Below are 26,825 nucleotides of genomic sequence, written 5' to 3'. Positions count from 1 at the left end.
GACTGAAGTTTAACTGAGTTTCTCCCTGTTAAATGGCATGTTCTGTGTGTTCTGCTAAATCATGTAATATGTATACCTGAGAGCAGCAGGTCTGTTGGACTGAGTGACAGTCTGGATGAGAGATCTCTGACTCAGTACTGTATAGGACTACTGGGTAGGAACAGGGGGATGTATGGAGAACAGTGACTCGGGGTGACATATTCAGTGGTAGTCTGTCTCACTGTTAAAACTCCTGTTCATATCTGTGCTGCCTCGTCTCTGTGGTACTCACTCTGAGACCATAGTTGTCTGGGTCTGTCCTCAATCTGAGACCCTAGCTGTCTGGGTCTGTCCCCACTATAAGACCCTGGCTGTCTGGGTCTGTAGTCAGTGAGACCCTAGCTGTCTGGGTCTGTCCTCTGGGTCTGCCACCCTCCCCCCTCCCCCCACACACAAAATATGGAGTTTCCTGCTCAGCACTGTCTCTCTCCTGTGTCTGTCTGTCTTTGTCTGGTTCAGTTTCCGTGTTTTTGTGGTAATGTGCCTATTTGTCTGTGGAACAACTATTTGTGTCCCTCAAACCTGAATGCAATACTTAACTGAAATAAAATCTTAATTGTCCTAACAATTTTCCTAATATGTGATCGGCATGGTATGAAATTGAGTTTTATTATTTTGCTATCTGACAGGTATTTACCTGCGTAGTCCGCGCTCCTCTGACTTTTTCAGTTGTAGCGCGCAGCGCGGGGGCGTGAGCTGGCTACAGAGAAAGAAGAGGCAGCGAGACATCCCACTCCCTATTTTTTTCTGTTTCATGGAAGTCAATGAACGAAGAAGAATACCAGACCCAACTGCTTTCGTATTGGTGTCTATGAGAGAGCCACCCCCTTAAGTAGACAGAAACGGATCATTTTTTGTTCGATGGTTAACTATCTTTAGTTATCCAACATCTTAGTTGCCTGTGCACTGAGGTCACACGCATTACATTCCTGGGGGAGGGCGGGAGTGGAGGGAACTGCCTGACGAAACCTTATCGACTGGAGCAGCGTCGACTATTGTTAAAATAAACCGTGATCTTCCGTCAGCGAGGGCGAGAGTGAGACAAGAGGACGAAAATCCGTTTTCTCTGTTTGTTTAGAGAAAATAATACTAAATAAGCAAAGTTGAACAACTCTTTCATATTTAAGCTATATAGTTATTTATCTATCTTATCTGTGTGAAGATGAACGGGGTAACGCGGAGTCTGTGTACATTTGAGGACCTCAGAGCTGATGAGAGAACAGCGGTAAGACAATAACTATTTAAGTGAACATGTTTTTACTTTCCTTCTCACTGCGTTCCGGATGGCTAGACAGTCTGGCAGGCAGATCGAGGGGCGCCACTGACGTGTGTCAAAGGTTATGCTATCACTATGTGGCTGCTTTATTTCCCCCACTTTTTAAAATATATATTTTTCATTTATTCATGCCAACCTGTTGGATATGCAAATATATTTTGCATTATAATCTGAGATCAATTACAATATTTAATTTAACCGATAGCACAATACCTTACTTTAGTGGTATCATTTTGTGTCCCAAAGTAAGAATAAACAAGAAGAGATTAATTAACTTCTGAGTATTGGTCTTAGATCCTCCTGACTGAAGTGTTATCGGGCTTACTGGCTTCCTCTGGTGTTAATGGGCTTTTTCTAGTAATTATAGTATTAACACACACACACACACACACACACACCATATTAGCCCAAATAACATCTGTGATCTGGCCAGAGGGACCAGACTGCTGTCACAAGTGAGCATCTTCATGTAGGGCTTACAGGCTAGTCTTCTGGCTGACACTACTATCTACACTACAGTAAGACAGCTTCCTCAGTGTCCTCTCTCTATGCCAGGGGTGTGTCGAACTCATTCTGTCCCAGGGGGCGCATTCAGTCTTCCTCCTTCTTCTGTGATTATTAGTGAGCTGTCCACAGTCAATAAACTGTATAAATATAGGTCCATTATTTGCTTTTAGTCATTTTTAAGTATATTGTGTTTGCCCCCCCCCCCCCCAAATAAAAAAAAATATATATTTTTCCTCAAACCAGAATCGGGCAGGATTGGTCCCCATCGTGGGCGGGATCCAGGCCGTATGTTTGACACACCTGCTCTATGCCCGTTAGGCATTGTCATGTATCATAATTGTAGTGATTTAGTGTGGAACACATCTGTGAGGGGCATTGAACCAGTGATCCTTTGGTTGCAGGGCAGGCACACTACATCCAGACTGAGAACCAGGCTTAAACAAGTTCCCTTATAAGGTCATTTGAGCTCTGCTCCACCTAGATGTTTACATCACCAGTCATTATCCCTGGTATAGAAGCTCTTAATCTCCTGTCTGGCTGGAGAAGGTTAATCATTGACCCTGTTAGAACACAGACCATCATCAGAGACATTTGTCTATCTGGGGCCTGACCATTGGCCCACAACATGTCTCCTGCAGAGCCATACAACAGCTATCAGCACTAGCATGATGTTGGCCCTTAACTTTTCACCCCCTTTGGTCAAGGTTTGGACTTAAGTATGGTACACTGATCCTAGATATGTGCCTATAGCTAACCTCTACCAGGAGCAACAGCCTATCAGAATGTAAGAATTTAACTTACCTATCAGCATTGTATAGGGCTATAAAACTGGATTATAAGGTCAAGGTACACAGTCAAATGATGAAGCACACGGCTAGATACAAAACCTATGCTTTGTTCGTGCTAGTCGGGTTTATCTTGTTTTATATTTGAACATAAACAACTAGGGGTGTGGGAACGATGCAGCTCTCAAATTAGAATCACCCGTTAATACAACGTTGTCCTTATCAGATACAATGGAACAACAAACATTCTACACCCACATTCATATCTGATCTGATATGGTTATTAAGGCCAGGGAGATACAGCAACATGGAATAAATATAGGAGGAATATGGTTATTAAGACCAGGGAGATACAGCAACATGGAATAAATATAGGAGGAATATGGTTATTAAGACCAGGGAGATACAGCAACATGGAATAAATATAGGAGGAATATGGTTATTAAGACCAGGGAGATACAGCAACATGGAATAAATATAGGAGGAATATGGTTATTAAGACCAGGGAGATACAGCAACATGGAATAAATATAGGAGGAATATGGTTATTAAGACCAGGGAGATACAGCAACATGGATTAAATATAGGAGGAATATGGTTATTAAGGCCAGGGAGATACAGCAACATGGAATAAATATAGGAGGAATATGGTTATTAAGGCCAGGGAGATACAGCAACATGGAATAAATATAGGAGGAATATGGTTATTAAGGCCAGGGAGATACAGCAACATGGAATAAATATAGGGGGAATATGGTTATTAAGACCAGGGAGATACAGCAACATGGAATAAATATAGGAGGAATATGGTTATTAAGACCAGGGAGATACAGCAACATGGAATAAATATAGGAGGAATATGGTTATTAAGACCAGGGAGATACAGCAACATGGAATAAATATAGGAGGAATATGGTTATTAAGGCCAGGGAGATACAGCAACATGGAATAAATATAGGAGGAATATGGTTATTAAGACCAGGGAGATACAGCAACATGGAATAAATATAGGAGGAATATGGTTATTAAGGCCAGGGAGATACAGCAACATGGAATAAATATAGGAGGAATATGGTTATTAAGACCAAGGAGATACAGCAACATGGAATAAATATAGGAGGAATATGGTTAAGACCAGGGAGATACAGCAACATGGGATTAAATATAGGAGGAATATGGTTATTAAGACCAGGGAGATACAGCAACATGGATTAAATATAGGAGGAATATGGTTATTAAGACCAGGGAGATACAGCAACATTGAATAAATATAGGAGGAATATGGTTATTAAGACCAGGGAGATACAGCAACATGGAATAAATATAGGAGGAATATGGTTATTAAGACCAGGGAGATACAGCAACATGGAATAAATATAGGAGGAATATGGTTATTAAGACCAGGGAGATACAGCAACATGGATTAAATATAGGAGGAATATGGTTATTAAGACCAGGGAGATACAGCAACATGGATTAAATATAGGAGGAATATGGTTATTAAGACCAGGGAGATACAGCAACATGGAATAAATATAGGAGGAATATGGTTATTAAGACCAGGGAGGTACAGCAACATGGAATAAATATAGGGGGAATATGGTTATTAAGGCCAGGGAGATACAGCAACATGGAATACATATAGGGGGAATATGGTTATTAAGACCAGGGAGATACAGCAACATGGAATACATATAGGGGGAATATGGTTATTAAGACCAGGGAGATACAGCAACATGGAATAAATATAGGAGGAATATGGTTATTAAGACCAGGGAGATACAGCAACATGGATTAAATATAGGAGGAATATGGTTATTAAGACCAGGGAGATACAGCAACATGGATTAAATATAGGAGGAATATGGTTATTAAGACCAGGGAGATACAGCAACATGGAATAAATATAGGAGGAATATGGTTATTAAGACCAGGGAGGTACAGCAACATGGAATAAATATAGGGGGAATATGGTTATTAAGGCCAGGGAGATACAGCAACATGGATTAAATATAGGAGGAATATGGTTATTAAGGCCAGGGAGATACAGCAACATGGAATAAATATAGGGGGAATATGGTTATAAAAGGCCAGGGAGATACAGCAACATGGAATAAATATAGGAGGAATATGGTTATTAAGACCAGGGAGATACAGCAACATGGATTAAATATAGGAGGAATATGGTTATTAAGGCCAGGGAGATACAGCAACATGGAATAAATATAGGAGGAATATGGTTATTAAGACCAGGGAGATACAGCAACATGGAATAAATATAGGGGGAATATGGTTATTAAGGCCAGGGAGATACAGCAACATGGAATAAATATAGGAGGATGTGCTGATTCTGTGCCATAGCCTTGTGAAAGACCTTTTAAAGTCCATTTAGGCTAAAAGTTATGAGAAGAGGAGGACTGCAAAATATAAGGAAAATAAATGTTCCCAAAGTTGCAACAGTGAAGGGTGTGTTTGTGTGTGTATGCAGGTATGTGTGCCCTCCAGCTGTAGTTGAACTATACCTGGATAGAAGGAACACTCTGTTTGTGTGAGAGTGAGTATTGATATTACGCAGAACATTGACAGAACAGCCAGTACATTTTTCATGACTATCTATTAATTCACACTCTCATTCATTCTCAAATATAACATCCATCCAGTCACCAGAGAGTTTTGATAAGTCTCTTATTTTCCGTCACTGGGCTTTTGTCAGCATTCCTACTTTTTAAATAATGCCTCATGATCCACCCTGATTCCTCATGTTTACTGAGCTCACCCACCCCTCCGCCATCCCTCCCCATTACCTCGCTATGGAGAATGTGACCTCACTGTCTGGAACTGTGCAAGACATGACCTTCTGACTCATCTATGAGGAGGAACCAGAAACAGTCTTCCCACCACCAGTAACTAGTAGAAGAAGACATCAACTTACACAATAAACAAGACAACCTCATTCCATTTCCACACTAGGAACCAGTAACTCAGACACTAACCAAGACAACCTCATTCCATTTCCACACTAGGAACCAGTAACTCAGACACTAACCAAGACAACCTCATTCCATTTCCACACTAGGAACCAGTAACTCACACTAAACAAGACAACCTCATTCCATTTCCACACTAGGAACCAGTAACTCACACGAAACAAGACAAACTCATTCCATTTCCACACTAGGAACCAGTAACTCACACGAAACAAGACAAACTCATTCCATTTCCACACTAGGAACCAGTAACTCAGACACTAACCAAGACAACCTCATTCCATTTCCACACTAGGAACCAGTAACTCACACTAACCAAGACAACCTCATTCCATTTCCACACTAGGAACCAGTAACTCAGACACTAACCAAGACAACCTCATTCCATTTCCACACACCAGGAACCAGTAACTCACACTAAACAAGACAACCTCATTACATTTCCACACTATAGGAAGCAGTAACTCATGCAGGTCTTGTTGCTAAGTATGTATTTTGCTAGGGTAGAAAGTACTACTCCCTAGCAAAAAGGTGAATAGGTACATGCCTAGAACTCATTCCACAGGAGACCATAACTCTGTCATCATTTGTACAGATTTATCACCTAGTACCCCCAGAGGAAAGAACAGACATTGCTCATAACACTCTTTTTATTTACCCATGTGCACGTCTTATTTACCCGTGTGCAGGTCTTATTTACCCGTGTGCAGGTCTTATTTACCCGTGTGCAGGTCTTATTTACCCGTGTGCACGTCTTATTTACCCGTGTGCAGGTCTTATTTACCTGTGTGCACGTCTAATTGGAACGTAAGTGCTAGATGATGTGGTACTGACTGGAACGTAGGTGCTGACTGGAACGTAGGTGCTAGGTGATGTGGTACTGACTGGAACGTAGGTGCTAGGTGATGTGGTACTGACTGGAACGTAGGTGCTAGGTGATGTGGTACTGACTGGAACGTAGGTGCTAGGTGATGTGGTACTGACTGGAACGTAGGTGCTAGGTGATGTGGTACTGACTGGAACGTAGGTGCTAGGTGATGTGGTACTGGCTGGAACGTAGGTGCTAGGTGATGTGGTACTGGCTGGAACGTAGGTGCTAGGTGATGTGGTACTGACTGGAACGTAGATGTTAGGTGATGTGGTACTGACTAGAACGTAGATGCTAGGTGATGTGGTACTGACTGGAACGTAGGTGCTAGGTGATGTGGTACTGACTGGAACGTAGGTGCTAGGTGATGTGGTACTGACTGGAACGTAGGTGCTAGGTGATGTGGTACTGACTGGAACGTAGGTGCTAGGTGATGTGGTACTGGCTGGAACGTAGGTGCTAGGTGATGTGGTACTGGCTGGAACGTAGGTGCTAGGTGATGTGGTACTGACTGGAACGTAGATGTTAGGTGATGTGGTACTGACTAGAACGTAGATGCTAGGTGATGTGGTACCCACTGGAACGTAGATGCTAGGTGATGTGGTACCGACTGGAACGTAGGTGCTGACTGGAACATAGGTACTTGGTGATGTGGTACTGACTGAAACGTAGGTGCTAGGTGATGTGGTACTGATAGGTGATGTGGTACTGACTGGAACGTAGGTGCTGACTGGAACATAGGTACTTGGTGATGTGGTACTGACTGAAACGTAGGTGCTAGGTGATGTGGTACTGATAGGTGATGTGGTACTGACTGGAACGTAGGTGCTGACTGGAACATAGGTACTTGGTGATGTGGTACTGACTGAAACGTAGGTGCTAGGTGATGTGGTACTGATAGGTGATGTGGTACTGACTGGAATGTAGGTGCTAGGTGATGTGGTACTGATGTTTGATGTGGTACTGACTGGAACGTAGGTACTGACTGGAACATAGGTACTTGGTGATGTGGTGCTGACTGGAACATAGGTGCTAGGTGATGTGGTACTGATAGGTGATGTGGTACTGACTGGAATGTAGGTACTAGGTGATGTGGTACTGACTGGAACGTATGTACTAGATGATGTGGTACTGACTGGAATGTAGGTACTAGGTGATGTGGTACTGACTGGAACGTAGGTGCTAGGTGATGTGGTACTGATGTTTGATGTGGTACTGACTGGAATGTAGGTACTGACTGGAACATAGGTACTTGGTGATGTGGTGCTGACTGGAACATAGGTGCTAGGTGATGTGGTACTGATAGGTGATGTGGTACTGACTGGAACATAGGTACTTGGTGATGTGGTACTGATACCTGCTCCACTATCTCTGTTTACAGCTCTCTTAGGTTCCGTTTATGACAGAGGACGGACAGTACTGAACGCTGAGCTCTTACTGACATTTCTCTGTGTTGATGTTGTTTATATGGGTCTCTATTCCACTCTCCTATCAAATGGTGTTAGCAGGTAGTCTGCTGTTTCCAGTGTAGGGGTGGAAAGAGTCATTCAGCCTCTATCACACAACTCTCCCTCTGTTCCTCTGTTCTGCTTTGCCTGTCTCTCTCTCCCCCTCTCTCTACTCTCTCTCTCTCTACTCTCTCCCTCTGTTCCTCTGTTCTGCTTTGCCTGTCTCTCTCTCCCTCTCTCTCTACTCTCTCTCTCTACTCTCTCCCTCTCTCTCCACTCTCTCTCTCTACTCTCTCTCTCTTTCTCTACTCTCTATCTGTCTCTCCCTCTCTCCTGATGCCACAGTCACAAACAATTGCCTTGTCAATGTCCTATGATCCCTTGTGGCTGTAGACCATGCTGAGTCTGGTTTTACATTACTGCTCTATTATAATGGTAGGCTGGGTCTCTGGGCGGTAGGCTGGGTCTCCGGGCGGTAGGCTGGGTCTCTGGGAGGTAGGCTGGGTCTCTGGGAGGTAGGCTGGGTCTCTGGGAGGTAGGCTGGGTCTCTGGGAGGTAGGCTGGGTCTCTGGGCGGTAGGCTGGGTCTCTGGGAGGTAGGCTGGGTCTCTGGGAGGTAGGCTGGGTCTCTGGGAGGTAGGCTGGGTCTCTGGGAGGTAGGCTGGGTCTCTGGGAGGTAGGCTGGGTCTCTGGGTGGTAGACTGGGTCTCTGGGCGGTAGACTAGGTCTCTGGGAGGTAGGCTGGGTCTCTGGGCGGTAGGCTGGGTCTCAGGGAGGTAGGCTGGGTCTCTGGGAGGTAGGCTGGGTCTCTGGGAGGTAGGCTGGGTCTCTGGGCGGTAGGCTGGGTCTCTGGGCGGTAGGCTGGGTCTCTGGGAGGTAGGCTGGGTCTCTGGGCGGTAGATTGGGTCTGTGTTGCCATAGGCTGTTTTCCCTGTGAATGGCTGCCATTACCCGATCCTGGTTGTTTGTGATAGTGTAGTAGGTCAAGGTGTGTCTTAAAATTAGTTAGGGAGATATGGGTCTCCAGCTTCAGTGATTTTTGCAGTTCGTTCCAGTCATTGGCAGCAGAGAACTGGAAGGAAAGGCTGCCAAAGGAGGAATTAGCTTTGGGGATGACCAGTGAAATATACCTTCTGGAGCGTGTGCTACGGGTGGGTGCTGCTATGGTGAACAGTGAGCTGAGATAAGGTGGGGCTTTACCTAGCAAAGACTTATATATGACCTGGAACCAGTGGGTCTGGCGATGATGGTTTTTTTATATGAGAGGCCAGGGGGCCTGTCTCTAGGGACACATTACTGTTCATCTAACAGAACAATATCTCTCTCTCTTTATTTCTCTCTACTTTTTCTCTCTCTCCCTGTCTCTCTCTCTCAATTAAATGTCAATCTCGCTCTTGCTCTCTCTTTCTCTCAATTCAATTTCAATCTCTACTCTCTATCTCGCTGTCTCTCGCTTCTCTCCCTCTCTGTCTCTCTGCTGGACTTTGTCTCCCTCATCATTTTTTCTGTCTTTCTTTATATTGTATTTAGTGGGTGAACCTATCTTCCCTCTCTTCCTACTCCCTTGTCCTCTCCTCCCCTGCTCCCGCTCTCCATCCCCGCCATCCCCTCTCCTTTTCCTGCATGTGTATTTGTTGAGTGTGTGTCCTGTCCTAACAGGTAATCAGTGGTACCCGTGTCTGTCTGTCATACACCACTTCTCTCTAACACAATCATCATCGTTACACAACACACATACCTGTTATTACCTCATTTCTACTGAGACACACGGGCCTGGTAGGTAGTGTGTACTGTATGTGCCAGATATGCCCGCTGGCGCTGCCCATGGCTACCTCACTGACTGAAAGAAGCACTACTACATGCCATTTGGTTAAGGGTTGAATTCTTTCATGTAAGTATACCGAAAACCACCTACCCATTCTTAACACATACTTCCTGAGTAATTACCAGGTGGATACTACTTGTAGTGAAATGAAGTGCTACTTATATCTGTCCGGAGGAGTTTTTGGCCAAAGTGTCATTAAGTCATTGTGATGGCTGTCAGTGTGAGTCAGTAGTGAGGAATGAGACATTTAGTGGGTGGTTTCTGGGTAATGGTTTTAAAATGGGCGCTGATGAAAGGAGGCTTTGTGATGCACTACTCTGGTGCGTCAACACAAAGCTGGCAGTGTAGAGAGCTACAGAGCACGTCAACATACCTCACATACTCTAACTCTCCTAACTGGCCTGACTGGATGGGTCAAAACAACACAGTCAATATTCAACGGAACAGTAGCTAACCACACAGTGTGTTTCCATGGGTTCAAACACTTTACAACTCCACAGTATTTGAAGTGTCTGTTTTGTCTCAGAGTTAACTTGAGTTTAGACTTCAGGACACACATAAATGTACACAGAGGAGAGTAAAGAGAACATGATGTGTTGTTGGTTTCCAGGTAGTCTGGTTTATCATCTCTATAACCCTGCTCCCTCAGCCTCATGCAGACACACAACCACACACACATCCCTCTCAGCTGGTAATATGGGGGTTCCCTGTCCAGCGAGACACACAACCAGACACACACACACAACCAGACACACACACACAACCAGACACACACACACAACCCTCTCAGCTGGTAATATGGGGGTTCCCTGTCCAGCGAGACACACTACCAGACCTCACTGCCCTCATAGTGACTCATTGTGTGTGTGTGTGTTTTTACCCTGACCCACCCGCCCACTCTTCCTGAGTTGCATTGTTTTGGAGCCAGATTTAGTTTATGGTTACTGGGCGACTTGGTTACCATGGAAATGTTCCCACTTCAGTACAGTTTTTCTGCCCTGTCTCCCAGAATTCTAATGGAGATTCCTATTGGTGCTGGCATCGATCTGGAACGCCATTCAAATGGAACATTCTGTCTCTGAGCAACTTTATGCTTCTGTTCTCTCTCTTTCTTTCTCTCTCTCTCTTACCACTGGCTCCCTACACACTAGTTGACTGGGTACTGGCCTCCAGTCAGTCTCTCTCTCCCTCCCACCTTCCCTCTTCCTCTCTGCCCTACACAGTATTACTCAGTTTCTCCTCCCTCTTTTTCCCCTCCTCCATTTCCAGTAGTTCCCTCCTTCCCATCTCTCTCTCCATCCCATAACGGGCTCTTTGTAACTGCTTCTCATTTCGTCTTTTCTTCGTCTCGTTCGTCAGGATGGGTGCAGGAGACTGAGGCTGACTCTCCACCAGCAGAACCAGGTCGGGAGGATCACAGAACAACCAAGGAGCAAGGTAAGAACCTAGAACCATGACCTAGAACCCTAACCTCTAAACCAGACCTAGACCCTCAACACACACCTAGAATTCTGTCTGCATTAGCCGACTCCTACAATTACAACAGAGGGGACAGGAAGGAAGTCATGGAACTCCGTCCCTGGATGGATGGAATTGTATCCCTATGTGTAATATGTGGATAAAAGTCCTTGGCAGAACAGAATTATGAACCTGCACTGTTACTGTAAATGAATATACATAGATAGTGTTAAGCCCTTCTGAACTGGCTGAGGGTTTTGGTGTGTTGTAGTGGACCAGGGGATGGCTGGGGTCACTGTCCCTAACACACTTTGATAGTGTGTTGAATCAGAAAAGAGTAGCACACACACACACACAAGGTGCTAGTTCACACACAGACTCACAAACAGGTCATAAAATGTCATGGCTGCCATCCGGTTTCCATCAGAGTCTTATGCAACTGCTCTTAAAACTGTTCTTAAGACTGTTCTTAAGACAGCAGTGTTGGAGAGGAGAGACAAACCACTGCCAAGCTTACTAAACTTATACAGTGTATCTCTCTCTCTCTTGCTTTCTCTTGCGCTTTCTATTTCTCCCTCGCACTCTCTAACCCTCTTCTTTCTTTCTTTGACCAGTCCCACAGAAGTTTAGAGTTTATGGAATGGTGGTGATCAGCACTCAGGGCTAAATGTAACGTCTACTGATTATGGGGGCTTTATACACACACACAGGAACACTGTTGACACATACACACACACACACACACACAAAACACAAACACACAAACACAGTATACACAGATAAATAGTTTCCAGAGTTTGTTCTTGAAGCGGTGGACCTAAATGACAGATGTGTGTTATAATGCTGTATACATTCTACAACTCCCCTTCTGTTTTAGAGGACCACCATTAGTTTCTAACCTGTTTCATTCTGGTTAGTACATTTTCTAATGGTCAGTTTGTGTCAGACATTCTCAGTGCTATTCTGAGTATCATACCTACTACTGTATATGGGACTGAATGGAACATCTTGATGTCATATCCTGTTGGTCCGTCACTGAGTGTTCTTCCTAATCTAGTGTTGCAGCACGTAACTCCTCTCACACATTCATGTCACCACACTCAGTATCACTTCATGTTCACACATGCTGGAGGCTTGGAAATATTTTCACACTATTCCAAGTATCACAAACTCCTCTCCCTCCCTGATTTTTTAGCCAATCGGACGAGCGTTTGCTCTGGTGCAGCCAACCAGTGATAGGCCTGCTCTGAAGCCTGAACCAATCAAACCCTCTGAGGAGAAGGCTGAAAAGGTTGAGGTCATCAAGGTGGGTGGGGCTTAATGTTTGAGGGTGTGTGTGTTACCAGGGTGTGTAATGTGTAATGTGTGTGTAATATGTCTGTGTTCCATGTGTTGCAGGTGTATCTGGAGGATCGTAGACAGGAGCAGCAGAGACACCAGCAGAGTCTCAAGATGTTGTCAGATGAAGTCTCCCAGATACAGGAGGTAAGACACATTCTCTCTCTCACTTTCTCTCTCTGTGTGTGAGTCTGTCAGTAACGTGTGTGTGTGTGTGTGTCTGTGTGTGTCTGTGTGTGTGTTTGTTTGTTTGTTTGTTTGTTTGTTGCTCAGGTGAGATACTGTCTGAAGACCCTGAGGGAACAGATGGCCACCAAGAACAAAGGACAACACAAGGTATGTGCACACATTTATAATGTTTATGTGAACACGTGTTGTTATGGAACACAGTTATAATGTTTATGTGAACACGTTGTTAAGGAACACATTTATAATGTTTACATTTATAATGTTTATGTGAACACGTGTGGAACACATTTATAATGTTTATGTGAACACGTGTTGTTATGGAACACATTTATAATGTTTACATTTATAATGTTTATGTGAACACGTGTGGAACACATTTATAATGTTTATGTGTTGTTAAGGAACACATATATAATATTTATGTGAACATTTGATTTTTTTCACCTTTATTTAACCAGGTAGGCTAGTTGAGAACAATTTCTCATTTACAACTGCGACCTGGCCAAGATAAAGCATAGCAGTGTGAACAGACAACACAGAGTTACACATAGAGTAAACAATTAACAAGTCAATAACACAGTAGGAAAATAAATGGCAAAAAGAGAGTCTATATACATTGTGTGCAAAAGGCATGAGGAGGTAGGCGAATAATTACAATTTTGCAGATTAACACTGGAGTGATAAATGATCAGATGGTCATGTACAGGTAGAGATACTGGGGTGCAAAAGAGCAGAAAAGTAAATAAATATGAACAGTATGGGGATGAGGTAGGTAAATTGGGTGGCTATTTACCGATACACTATGTACAGCTGCAGCGATCGGTTAGCTGCTCAGATAGCAGATGTTTGAAGTTGGTGAGGGAGATAAAAGTCTCCAACTTCAGCAATATTTGCAATTCGTTCCAGTCACAGGCAGCAGAGAACTGGAACGAAAGGCGGCCAAATGAGGTGTTGGCTTTAGGGATGATCAGTGAGATACACCTGCTGGAGCGCATGCTACGGGTGGGTGTTGCCATCGTGACCAGTGAACTGAGATATGGCGGAGCTTTACCTAGCATGGACTTGTAGATGACCTGGAGCCAGTGGGTCTGGCGACGAATATGTAGCGAGGGCCAGCCGACTAGAGCATACAGGTTGCAGTGGTGGGTGGTATAAGGTGCTTTAGTAACAAAACGGATGGCACTGTGATAAACTGCATCCAGTTTGCTGAGTAGAGTATTTGTAGATGACATCGCCGAAGTCGAGGATCGGTAGGATAGTCAGTTTTACTAGGGTAAGTTTGGCGGTGTGAGTGAAGGAGGCTTTGTTGCAGAATAGAAAGCCGACTCTAGATTTGATTTTAGATTGGAGATGTTTGATATGAGTCTGGAAGGAGAGTTTACAGTCTAGCCAGACACCTAGGTACTTATAGATGTCCACATATTCTAGGTCGGAACCATCCAGGGTGGTGATGCTAGTCGGGCGTGCGGGTGCAGGCAGCGAACGGTTGAAAAGCATGCATTTGGTTTTACTAGCGTTTAAGAGCAGTTGGAGGCCACGGAAGGAGTGTTGTATGGCGTTGAAACTCGTTTGGAGGTTAGATAGCACAGTGTCCAAGGAAGGGCCGGGAGTATACAGAATGGTGTCGTCTGCGTAGAGGTGGATCAGGGAATCGCCCGCAGCAAGAGCAACATCATTGATATATACAGAGAAAAGAGTCGGCCCGAGAATTGAACCCGGTGGCACCCCCATGGAGACTGCCAGAGGACCCGTCTCCATGCAAAGTAGTTGGTGAACCAGGCAAGGCAGTCATTAGAAAAACCGAGGCTACTGAGTCTGCCGATAAGAATATGGTGATTGACAGAGTCGAAAGCCTTGGCCAGGTCGATGAAGACGGCTGCACAGTACTGTCTTTTATCGATGGCGGTTATGATATCGTTTAGTACCTTGAGGGTTGCTGAGGTGCACCCGTGACCGGCTCGGAAACCAGATTGCACAGCGGAGAAGGTACGGTGGGATTCGAGATGGTCAGTCACCTGTTTGTTGACTTGGCTTTCGAAGACCTTAGATAGGCAGGGTAGGATGGATATAGGTCTGTAACAGTTTGGGTCCAGGGTGTCTCCCCCTTTGAAGAGGGGGATGACTGCGGCAGCTTTCCAATCCTTGGGGATCTCAGACGATATGAAAGAGAGGTTGAACAGGCTGGTAATAGGGGTTGCGACAATGGCGGCGGATAGTTTCAGAAATAGAGGGTCCAGATTGTCAAGCCCAGCTGATTTGTATGGGTCCAGGTTTTGCAGCTCTTTCAGAACATCTGCTATCTGGATTTGGGTAAAGGAGAACCTGGAGAGGCTTGGGCGAGTAGCTGCGGGGGGGGGCGGAGCTGTTGGCAGAGGTTGGAGTAGCCAGGAGGAAGGCATGGCCAGCCGTTGAGAAATGCTTGTTGAAGTTTTCGATAATCATGGATTTATCGGTGGTGACCGTGTTACCTAGCCTCAGTGCAGTGGGCAGCTGGGAGGAGGTGCTCTTGTTCTCCATGGACTTTACAGTGTCCCAGAACTTTTTGGAGTTAGAGCTACAGGATGCAAATTTCTGCCTGAAGAAGCTGGCCTTTGCTTTCCTGACTGACTGCGTGTATTGGTTCCTGACTTCCCTGAACTGTTGCATATCGCGGGGACTATTCGATGCTATTGCAGTCCGCCACAGGATGTTTTTGTGCTGGTCGAGGGCAGTCAGGTCTGGAGTGAACCACGGGCTATATATGTTCTTAGTTCTGCATTTTTTGAACGGAGCATGCTTATCTAAAATGGTGAGGAAGTTACTTTTAAAGAATGACCAGGCATCCTCATCTGACGGGATGAGGTCAATATCCTTCCAGGATACCCGGGTCAGGTCGATTAGAAAGGCCTGCTCGCAGAAGTGTTTAAGGGAGCGTTTGACAGTGATGAGGGGTGGTCGTTTGACTGTGGATTCGTAGCGGATACAGGCAATGAGGCAGTGATCGCTGAGATCCTGGTTGAAGACAGCGGAGGTGTATTTGGAGGGCCAGTTGGTCAGGATGACGTCTATGAGGGTGCCCTTGTTTACAGATTTAGGGTTGTACCTGGTTGGTTCCTTGATGATTTGTGTGAGATTGAGGGCATCTAGCTTAGATTGTAGGACTGCCGGTGTGTTAAGCATATCCCAGTTTAGGTCACCTAACAGAACAAACTCTGAAGCTAGATGGGGGGCGATCAATTCACAAATGGTGTCCAGGGCACAGCTGGGAGCTGAGGGGGGTCGGTAGCAGGCGGCAACAGTGAGAGACTTATTTCTGGAGAGAGTCATTTTTAAAATTAGTAGTTTGAACTGTTTGGGTATGGACCTGGAAAGTATGACATTACTTTGCAGGCTATCTCTGCAGTAGACTGCAACTCCTCCCCCTTTGGCAGTTCTATCTTGACGGAAAATGTTATAGTTGGGTATGGAAATCTCAGAATTTTTGGTGGCCTTCCTAAGCCAGGATTCAGACACGGCAAGGACATCAGGGTTAGCAGAGTGTGCTAAAGCAGTGAGTAAAACAAACTTAGGGAGGAGGCTTCTGATGTTGACATGCATGAAACCAAGGCTTTTTCGATCACAGAAGTCAACGAATGAGGATGCCTGGGGACATGCAGGGCCTGGGTTTACCTCCACATCACCCGCGGAACAGAGGAGGAGTAGTATGAGGGTGCGGCTAAAGGCTATCAAAACTGGTCGCCTAGAGTGTTGGGGACAAAGAATAAAATGAGCAGATTTCTGGGCATGATAGAATATGTTTAGGGCATAATGCGCAGACAGGGGTATGGTGGGATGCGGGTACAGCGGAGTAGGGCCCAGGCACTGGGTGATGATAAGAGAGGTTGTATCTATGGACATGCTGGTTGTAATGGGTGAGGTCACCGCATGTGTGGGAGGTGGGACAAAGGAGGTATCAGAGGTATGAAGAGTGGAACTAGGGGCTCCATTGTAAACTAAAACAATGATAACTAACCTGAACAACAGTATACAAGGCATATTGACATTTGAAAGAGACATACAGCGAGGCATACAGTAATCACAGGTGTTGATTGGGAGAGCTAGCTAAAACAGCAGCTAATCAGCTAGCACAACAACAGCAGGTAAAATGGCGTTGACTAGGCAGAGAGGGTCGGATTAACTACACACAGAGCCTGAGTGCGGCTGGGGCCGACAGATAAAAACATAAACAAACAGAAATGGAGTACCGTGATTAATGGACAGTCCAGCAGGCATCAGCTATGTAGCCAAGTGATCACAGTGTCCAGGGGACAGCAGTAAGATGGGACAGGGAAGCCGCCACAACATGTGTTGTTAAGGAACACATTTATAATGTTTATGTGAACACGTGTTGTTAAGGAACACATTTATAATGTTTATGTGGACACGTGTTGTTAAGGAACACATTTATAATGTTTATGTGTACACGTGTTGTTATGGAACACATTTATAATGTTTATGTGTACAGGTGTTGTTAAGGAACACATTTATAATGTTTATGTGGACACGTGTTGTTAAGGAACACATTTATAATGTTTATGTGGACACGTGTTGTTATGGAACACATTTATAATGTTTATGTGTACACGTGTTGTTATGGAACACATTTATAATGTTTATGTGGACACGTGTTGTTAAGGAACACATTTATAATGTTTATGTGAACACGTGTTGTTATGGAACACATTTATAATGTTTATGTGTACAGGTGTTGTTAAGGAACACATTTATAATGTTTATGTGAACACGTGTTGTTATGGAACCAGTTGTTTAGTGTAATCATTCATTTTGATACCTACTGATGACATATGCAATATGTCCTGTGTGTGTCACTTCTACCTAAATGTGTGTCTCATATCGCTTCTCGTTCTCTCCATCCCTCACTATTCCCTCTCTTTCTTCATCCTTCTCTCTCCCCAGTTTCTTGCTAGTGGCTACGGAGTCAGCACTCCCTCCAATCAGAACATCTCTTCTTCCTCAAAGGGAGGAGCTAAAGATGATGGGCAGGTGAGGGGCTTTTCACATGCCCTATACGCACAGGTTCATGTGGGGTGTGGGTGTGTGTGTGTGAGCTTAAATGTGTGTGAGAGCTTATGTGTGCGTCTAACACCTACATATCAAGTCTTAGACTGACCCAGTTCCGAGATCATTGGCATGGTTCTGTGTGTGTGTGTGTGTGTGTGTGTGTGTGTGTGTGTGTGTGTGTGTGTGTGTGTGTGGGTCCATTTTAGTATGAGTGTATTCACAAATACAGAGAGAGAGAGAGGTAAGGGGGAGAAGAAGAAAGAGAGGTGAGGGAGAGGAACACCCCCCAAGGAGAGAGATCTGGACGGCCTGGTACATTCCGTCCTTCCTCTCCTCCTGTGTTGTTGAGTGTGTTTGTGTTCTTCTCCCTCCATTGTTATACATTCCCCAGATGACTGCCTGTTTAATAGCTTTGGTTTAGTCTCGAGGCCAAACAGGTAATGGGCGTTCCCAAGGCTATTCATGTCAGGATTCAGGAGCCTTTTCAGAAGAGTGAATAGGGCTGACTTTAACAGTTTGTGTGTGTGCAGCGTGTGAATGACGCAGTTGGCGTTACAGAAATATGAGTGGAAAACGTTCGCCTTTGTTTGGCTTCCATCAGAATCTCTCCCTTTGTAACCGCTGCTATGACACCCAGACACATACAGTTACACCTCACTCTTTCTCACTCTCTCCCTCCCTCTGTCATTGAAATGTAAAAATAGATTGTTCTGTAATTATTTGCATATTAGCATTTTGCGTTTTCTCGCTCTCGCTCTTTCGCTCTCTCTCTCTCTCTATTGTCATTAATCTGATTCACGTGTGTAAAGAAAGGGCCGAGCCGCTCCCACTACAGTAAAATCAACACTGAGAAACCAATACAATACTATACAAATCAGTACTACACAATTCTATACAAAACAATACTACACAATACAGTACTACACAATACTGTACGTAAGTGATAATCCCAGAGTAGACTGTGTTTGGAGGATATATTGGCACGGGTGTTGTTAGGCCCGAGACGAACAGTATACAATACACTACTGTACAATGCTTTACAATACAGTAGTACACAACAGTATACAATACAGTACTGTACAATGCTTTACAATACAGTAGTACACAACAGTATACAATATAGTAGTACACAACGGTATACAATACAGTACTTCCCTGAACCGGGGGAGTCAGGAGTTTACAGTGCTTTGAACAGTCAGGTGGCTGAATGAGTTTATGAACAGGATATTAGTGGATTATTGGAGCTTCACTCAAATCTATGGAAACAAACTGTGTTTTATAAGTTTTCTCCCAGTTGAACAGTTCCTTTATTCCCTCTTTCTTTCTCTCTGTCTTCAGGGAGGGGAGGATGAAGTGGAGAGGGCCAAGATGAGGGAGGTCAGTAAGCGTCTGTATGCTCAGCTACAGGAGGCCGAGAAGAAACACCAGGAGGAGAGAGAGAGACTGCAGGTAAAACGGACGGACGGACGGACCGGACCGGACGAACGTGTTGTAAATCATGAAACTATGACCTAACTCTCTGTCCTTTTCCTGTGCAGACTGAGGGTGTGGATCTGCGCCAGCGTCTGGGGGAGCAGGAGGAGAAGCTGAAGGGGGTGGAGGAGAGTAGTGAGAGGAAGGACCAGAGGATTGAGGAGCTCCAGAGGCTGCTGGGAGGCATGGCGCATGAGAGCCAAGCCCTACGAGACACACTGAGGAACAGAGAGGAGGAACTCAGAGAATTACGCAAGATCAGAGAGGAGGGCAGGAACGAGGAGCAGAGGTGAGGAGGATAATAAACAGAGCACACACACACACATACACACACACACACTGCCCTGTTGGAGCTAGAAACACAAGCATTTCACTGCACCTGCGATAACATCTGCAAATCTGTGTACGTGATTTGAGTTGACACAGAGCACACACACACAGATCACACACAAACACCAAGACACACACAAGCACATACACACACACAGACACACACACACACACATATATAGACGAGGAGTGTTCTCAGCCACTCACGCTGTGTGTTCTTCTCAGGTCAGAGCAGTTGGAGAAGGAGCTGGCCATTCTGAAGGAGAAGATCCATCATCTAGATGACATGCTGAAGAGCCAGCAGAGGAAAGTCAGACACATGATCGAACAGGTGATACACACACACACACGACTATAACATGTTATAACTAGCTATAACAGGACTATAACATGTTATAATTAGCAATAACAGGACTATAACAGAACTATAACATGCTGTAACAGGACTATAACATGCTGTAACAGGACTATAACATGCTATGACAGGACTATAACATGCTATAACAGGACTATAACATGCTATGACAGGACTATAACATGCTATAACAGGACTATAACATGCTTTAACAGGACTATAACATGACTATAACATGCTTTAACAGGACTATAACATGCTTTAACAGGACTATAACATGCTTTAACAGGACTATAACATGCTTTAACAGGACTATAACATGCTATAACAGGACTATAACATGCTATAACAGGACTATCACATGCTATAACAGGACTATAACATGCTTTAACAGGATTATAACATGCTATAACAGGACTATCACATGCTATAACAGGACTATAACATGCTATAACAGGACTATCACATGCTATAACAGGACTATAACAGGACTATAACATGCTATAACAGGACTATAACATGCTATGACAGGACTATAACATGCTATAACAGGACTATACCATGCTATGACAGGACTATAACATGCTATAACAGGACTATAACGGGACTATAACGGGACTATAACAGGACTATAACAGGACTATAACATGCTTTAACAGGACTAGAACAGGACTATAACATGCTATAACAGGACTAGAACATGCTATAACAGGACTAGAACATGCTATAACGGGACTATAACATGCTTTAACAGGACTATAACATGCTATAACAGGACTATAATATGCTATAACAGGACTATAACAGGACTATAACATGCTGTAACAGAACTTTAACATGCTATAACAGGACTATAACATGCTTTATCAGGACTATAACATGCTATAACAGGACTATAACATGCTATAACAGGACTATAACATGCTTTATCAGGACTATAACATGCTTTATCAGGACTATAACATGCTATGACAGGACTAGAACATGCTTTAACAGAACTAGAACATGCTATGACAGGCCTATAACATGCTATGACAGGACTATAACATGGTATGACAGGACTATAACATGCTATAACAGGACTTTAACATGGATGTGTGTGTGTGTACAGCTGCAGAACTCTCGTATGGTGATCCAGGAGAGGGACCGTGTCATCAGAGATCTGGAGGAGAAGGTGGCTTTCCTGGAGGCAGAGGTCAGTACCAACTAACCATACCTGGGATTTGTAGTCTTTTGTTCACCATCTACTGTTGCTCCGAACTGTAGTCTTTTATGCCTGCAACACAGAGTAGGGTTTGACTTCCTCTGACCCTACAGTTGAAGTCGGAACTTTTTCACAATTCCTGACTTTTAATCCTAGTAAATATTCCTTGTCTTAGGTCAGTTCACTGGATCACCAGTTTATTTTCAGAATGTGAAATGTCAGAATAATAGTAGAGAGAATGATTTATTTCAGCTTTTATTTCTTTCATCACATTCTCAGTGGGTCAGAAGTTTACATACACTCAATTAGTATTTGCTAGCATTGCCTTTAAATTGCTTCCCAAAATAAATTTAATGAATTTAGGCCCATTCCTCCTTACAGAGCCGGTGTAACTTAGTCAGGTTTGTTGGCCTCCTTGCTCGCACATGCTTTTTCAGTTCTGTCCACAAATGTTCTAGGTCAGGGCATTGTGATGGCCTCTCCAATACCTTGACTTTGTTGTCCTTAAGCCATTTTGCCACAACTTTGGAAGTATGCTTGGGGTCATTGTCCATTTGGAAGACCCATTTGCAACCAAGCTTTAACCTCCTGACTGATGTCTTGAGATGTTGCTTCAATACATCCACATACTTTTCCTGCCTCATAATGCCATTTGTTTTGTGAAGTGCACCAGTCCCTCCTGCAGAAAAGCACCCCCACGACATGATGCTGCCACCCCCGTGCTTCACGGTTGGGATGGTGTTCTTCGGCTTGCAAGCCTCCCCCTTTTTCCTCCAAACATAACAATGGTCATTATGGCCAAACAGTTCTATTTTTGTTTCATCAGACCAGAAGACATTTCTCCAAAAAGTACGATCTTTGTCCCCATGTGCAGTTGCAAACCGTAGTCTGGCTTTTTTAATGGCGGTTTTGGAGCAGTGGCTTCTTCCTTGCTGAGCGGCCTTTCAGGTTATGTCGATATAGGACTCGTTTTACTGTGGATATAGATACTTTTGTACCTGTTTCCTCCAGCATCTTCACAAGGTCCTTTGCTATTGTTCTGGGATTGATTTTCACTTTTCGTTTATCTCTAGTAAGTTCATCACTAGGAGACAGAACGCGTCTCCTTCCAGAGCGGTATGACGGCTGCGTGGTCCCATGGTGTTTATACTTGCGTACTATTGTTTGTTTAGATGAACGTGGTACCTTCAGGTGTTTGGAAATTGCTCCCAAGGATGAACCAGACTTGTGGAGGTCTACCATTTTTCTGAGGTCTTGGCTGATTTCTTTTGATTTTCCCATGATGTCAAGCAAAGGGGCACTGAGTTTGAAGGTAGGCCTTGAAATACATCCACAGGTACACCTCCAATTGACTCAAATTATGTCAATTAGCCTATTAGAAGCTTCTAAAGCCATGACATAATTTTCTGGAATTTTCCAAGCTGTTTAAAGGCACAGTCAACTTAGTGTATGTAAACTTCTGACCCACTGGAATTGTGATACAGTGAAATAATCTGTCTGTAAACAATTGTTGGAAAAATTACTTGTGTCATGCACAAAGTAGATGTCCAACCGACTTGCCAAACCTATAGTTTGTTAACAATAAATTTGTGGAGTGGTTGAAAAAAAAGTTTTAATAACTCCAACCTAAGTGTATGTAAACTTTCGACTTCAACTGTATGTGTGTGTTTAGAATCGGGAGATGCATGATCAGATGGACTACTTCCTGGGAGGTGAAAGGTCAAACTCGCATCTCTCATCAGACCGCCACGCCCAGATTGTCTATAGGTAATTTACATCCAGTAACTCAGGCAGACACACACCCATCATAGACCTGTCAGATTGTCTACAGGAAATTCACGTCCAGTAACACAGGCAGACACACACCCATCATAGACCTGTCATCAACTCACCACACGCCTGACCTGTCATCAACTCACCACACGCCTGACCTGTCATCAACTCACCACACGCCTGACCTGTCATCAACTCACCACACGCCTGACCTGTCATCAACTCACCACACGCCTGACCTGTCATCAACTCACCACACGCCTGACCTGTCATCAACTCACCACACGCCTGACCTGTCATCAACTCACCACACGCCTGACCTGTCATCAACTCACCACACGCCTGACCTGTCATCAACTCACCACACGCCTGACCTGTCATCAACTCACCACACGCCTGACCTGTCATCAACTCACCACACACCTGACCTGTCATCAACTCACCACACACCTGACCTGTCATCAACTCACCACACGCCTGACCTGTCATTCACCACACACCTGACCTGTCATCAACTCACCACACGCCTGACCTGTCATCAACTCACCACACGCCTGACCTGTCATCAACTCACCACACGCCTGACCTGTCATCAACTCACCACACGCCTGACCTGTCATCAACTCACCACACACCTGACCTGTCACCAACTCACCACACACCTGACCTGTCATCAACTCACCACACGCCTGACCTGTCATCAACTCACCACACGCCTGCCCCCTCATTCCCCCGACTGACCAGAAACATCACCTGACCTCACACAGCCCTCCACACACACCTGACCTTTCACCAACTCACCACACACCTGGCCCCTCATTCCCCTGACTGACCAGAAACATCACCTGACCTCACACAGCCCTCCACACACACCTGACCTTTCACCAACTCACCACACACCTGGCCCCTCATTCCCCTGACTGACCAGAAACATCACCTGACCTCACACAGCCCTCCACACACACTTCTAACCCCTGCACATCCCCATAGTGTCCCTCAGCTGTTCACTAGTAATGTGTTCCCCAGAGTAAAACCTTGGCATCGATCTCATTTCTCTCTCTCTCTCTGTTCTCTCTCTTTCTCTCCTCCACAGTAAGCCTTTGAAGCCCAGCAACTCGTCCAACAAGCCTCTTCCCTTCATCAAAATCATTGAGACCAAGTCCTGAACTGGTGAAAGCGAGGGAGAAGGGGCTAACCTAACGACACCAAACCTGCTAAGCTAAACAACAACGGACTGAAATAGACCACCACCACATTACTACCACACCAACATCACAATGCACGTATGAAGTTTAAACTGAGGTGACCACAACAACTGACCAACAGCCACGACCATCACCATCACCCAATATGCAATGTGTGTGGGTGTGTGTCAGAGGAGGCTGGTGGGAGAAACTATAGAAGGAGGGGCTCATTGTTTTTTTTAACCTTTATTTAACTAGGCAGGTCAGTTAAGAACAAATTCTTATTTTCAATGACGGCCTAGGAACAGTGGGTTAACTGCCTGTTCAGGAGCAGAACGACAGATTTGTACCTTGTCAGCTCGGGGGTTTGAACTTGCAACCTTCCTTGCTACCCTGCCGCCCCATTGTAATGTCTGGAATGGTATACATGGAACAGTCAACTGTTCCCATATGTTTGCTGTGTTTCATACCGTTACATGTATTCCTCCTATAGCTCCTCCCACCAGCCTCCTCGTGTGTGTGTGTGTGTGTGTGTGTGTGTGTGTGTGTGTGTGTGTGTGTGTGTGGTTTTGGATTGTGTATGGACGTTGATGTAGATATACTGATAGAGTTGATTCTCAATAGAAGTCTATTTATTCATAGCAGACTGTTTTTAGCAGATTATTCTTTCTAACTCAGTGTCATAATCTATTGTCATCTGTTGAAGTCCGTCTGAAGGACTTTACTACTGACAGAGAGGACCAGAGACGGTGTGATAGCAGTACCCTGTGGTTAGTAAGGGTCTGATAACAGACCGAGTCTTTGGCCTCAGAGAGGAGGCAACCGTGCCAGGCTGGGCCATAACAGAGAAATAAAATGGCCGATGAGTGAGAGGGGGATCGAAGAGAGAGATGGAGGGTAAGAAATCTGTATTAAACTAATCAGAACACAACCAGTTTGTCATATTTTTACCATGGCACCAAGGCAGGATCGAGTGAGTGTTGCTACACTATATAGGTATTGGAGAAGCAGAAACACATTAAGGATAGAGGATATAGTTTTCCATCAAACCCTTCTGTAACCCATTAACCTACTTCCTGTGTCTGTGGCCTAGAGTCCACTGTTAGAATCCTCTTTATTTGACACCTGAAAGGGAGGAAGACAATCTTTGACTTTTTGTAAATATACTTTTATGGTCACGTAACGGCCACAGTGAAGTGTCATGGTTTATACAAAGTTATGAAGGCCATGTTTGTTATTTTGTTCGTTGAGAAAGTGGGATGTTTGGTCTAGTATGTGTGGATTAGAAGTCTTCCTCACCAATACTGATGTCACTTTAAAGTCTAAAGGAAATGAAGATGATTCATTCTGACAAGTACTTACTAACCTTGCAAGAAGTCTTGTTGACATGATCCACATTTTTGCATGCATTTCAGTTACCTGACGTTTCATCCACTATCACCAGCTTTGTACACAACTATATGTATTTGTTTATGTGGTATTCTTTGATGTCCCTGTAGTCTCACTCTGGGATTTGTTTGTTAATTTTATCCTTCAGACAGGAATGTTTGGCCTGACACTTAGTGTGTGACAATCATCTTTATGTATTTATGTGAAAATACAACTTTCATTTTAGGGAAACCATTTTCAGTAGACATTTTAGTGTGTGTTAACAACATATATACTTTGTTTTAGTTATTTTAATAAATATATGAAAATACTTGGGTTTTTTTCATGTTTTTTTGAGGGGGTACTAGTGAGTCAAATATTCTCATTCACATTTCTATATTACATCTAAATTCATTATTATAATTTACTTCTATATTATGTAGTTTATGCAAAGTGCAGTACTGTAGTTTATGCAAAGTGCAGTACTGTAGTTTATGCATGGTGCAGTACTGTAGTTTATGCATAGTGCAGTACTGTAGCTTATGCAAAGTGCAGTACTGTAGTTTATGCATGGTGCAGTACTGTAGTTTATGCATAGTGCAGTACTGTAGTTTATGCATAGTGCAGTACTGTAGTTTATGCATAGTGCAGTACTGTAGCTTATGTATAGTGCAGTACTGTAGCTTATGTATAGTGCAGTACTGTAGCTTATGCAAAGTGCAGTACTGTAGTTTATGTATAGTGTAGTACTGTAGTTTATGCATAGTGCAGCAGTACTGTAGTTTATGCATAGTGCAGTACTGTAGTTTATGTATAGTGCAGCAGTACTGTAGTTTATGCAAAGTGCAGTACTGTAGTTTATGCATAGTGCAGTACTGCAGCTTATGCAAAGTGCAGTACTGTAGTTTATGCATAGTGCAGTACTGTAGTTTATGCATAGTGCAGTACTGTAGTTTATGCATAGTGCAGTACTGTAGTTTATGTATAGTGCAGCAGTACTGTAGTTTATGCAAAGTGCAGTACTGTAGTTTATGCATAGTGCAGTACTGTAGTTTATGCATAGTGCAGTACTGTAGTTTATGTATAGTGCAGTACTGTAGCTTATGCATAGTGCAGTACTGTAGTTTATGTATAGTGTAGTACTGTAGTTTATGCATAGTGCAGTACTGTAGTTTATGCATAGTGCAGTACTGTAGTTTATGCATAGTGCAGTACTGTAGTTTATGTATAGTGCAGTACTGTAGTTTATGCATAGTGCAGTACTGTAGTTTATGCATAGTGCAGTACTGTAGTTTATGCATAGTGCAGTACTGTAGTTTATGCATAGTGCAGTACTGTAGTTTATGCATAGTGCAGTACTGTAGTTTATGCATAGTGCA

General features: G+C 44.0%; 1 protein-coding gene across 2 annotated transcripts; it reads left to right on the top strand.

The window, feature by feature from the left end:
* The first annotated feature begins 668 nt into the window (after window positions 1–668).
* tuft1a (tuftelin 1a) lies at window positions 669–25,777 on the top strand. 2 transcript variants are annotated; one of them, XM_021621612.3, is made up of 12 exons: window positions 669–1,264; window positions 11,094–11,171; window positions 12,388–12,498; window positions 12,591–12,677; window positions 12,804–12,866; window positions 17,655–17,741; window positions 19,098–19,208; window positions 19,298–19,521; window positions 19,788–19,893; window positions 21,029–21,112; window positions 22,794–22,888; window positions 23,988–25,777. In XM_021621612.3, exons 1-12 carry the CDS (start codon window positions 1,202–1,204, stop codon window positions 24,058–24,060), a joined length of 1,182 nt encoding a protein of 393 aa, XP_021477287.1. In that variant the 5' UTR covers window positions 669–1,201; the 3' UTR covers window positions 24,061–25,777. The 2 variants fall into 2 exon arrangements, with proteins under 2 accessions (XP_021477287.1, XP_036795263.1); XM_036939368.2 differs by lacking the exon at window positions 12,388–12,498 and having other exon boundaries at window positions 772–1,264.
* The last annotated feature ends 1,048 nt before the right edge of the window (window positions 25,778–26,825 follow it).

This window comes from Oncorhynchus mykiss, chromosome 2 (assembly GCF_057628025.1).
Source record: "Oncorhynchus mykiss isolate SJ-2025 chromosome 2, ASM5762802v1, whole genome shotgun sequence".
NCBI classification, from domain to species: domain Eukaryota; kingdom Metazoa; phylum Chordata; class Actinopteri; order Salmoniformes; family Salmonidae; genus Oncorhynchus; species Oncorhynchus mykiss.
The sequence above is the reverse complement of the archived record's forward strand: the minus strand, read 5'-3'. Positions and strand labels throughout refer to the sequence as shown.

What these genes read in the sequence shown, in the direction of transcription:
- tuft1a (XM_021621612.3), top strand. Translation starts at nt 1,202, where the DNA reads ATGAACGGGGTAACGCGGAGTCTGTGTACATTTGAGGACCTCAGAGCT. An exon ending in GAGCTGATGAGAGAACAGCG is followed by an intron (nt 1,265 to 11,093) that starts GTAAGACAATAA and finishes CTCGTTCGTCAG; the next exon opens with GATGGGTGCAGGAGACTGAG. An exon ending in AGAACAAAGGACAACACAAG is followed by an intron (nt 12,867 to 17,654) that starts GTATGTGCACAC and finishes CTCTCTCCCCAG; the next exon opens with TTTCTTGCTAGTGGCTACGG.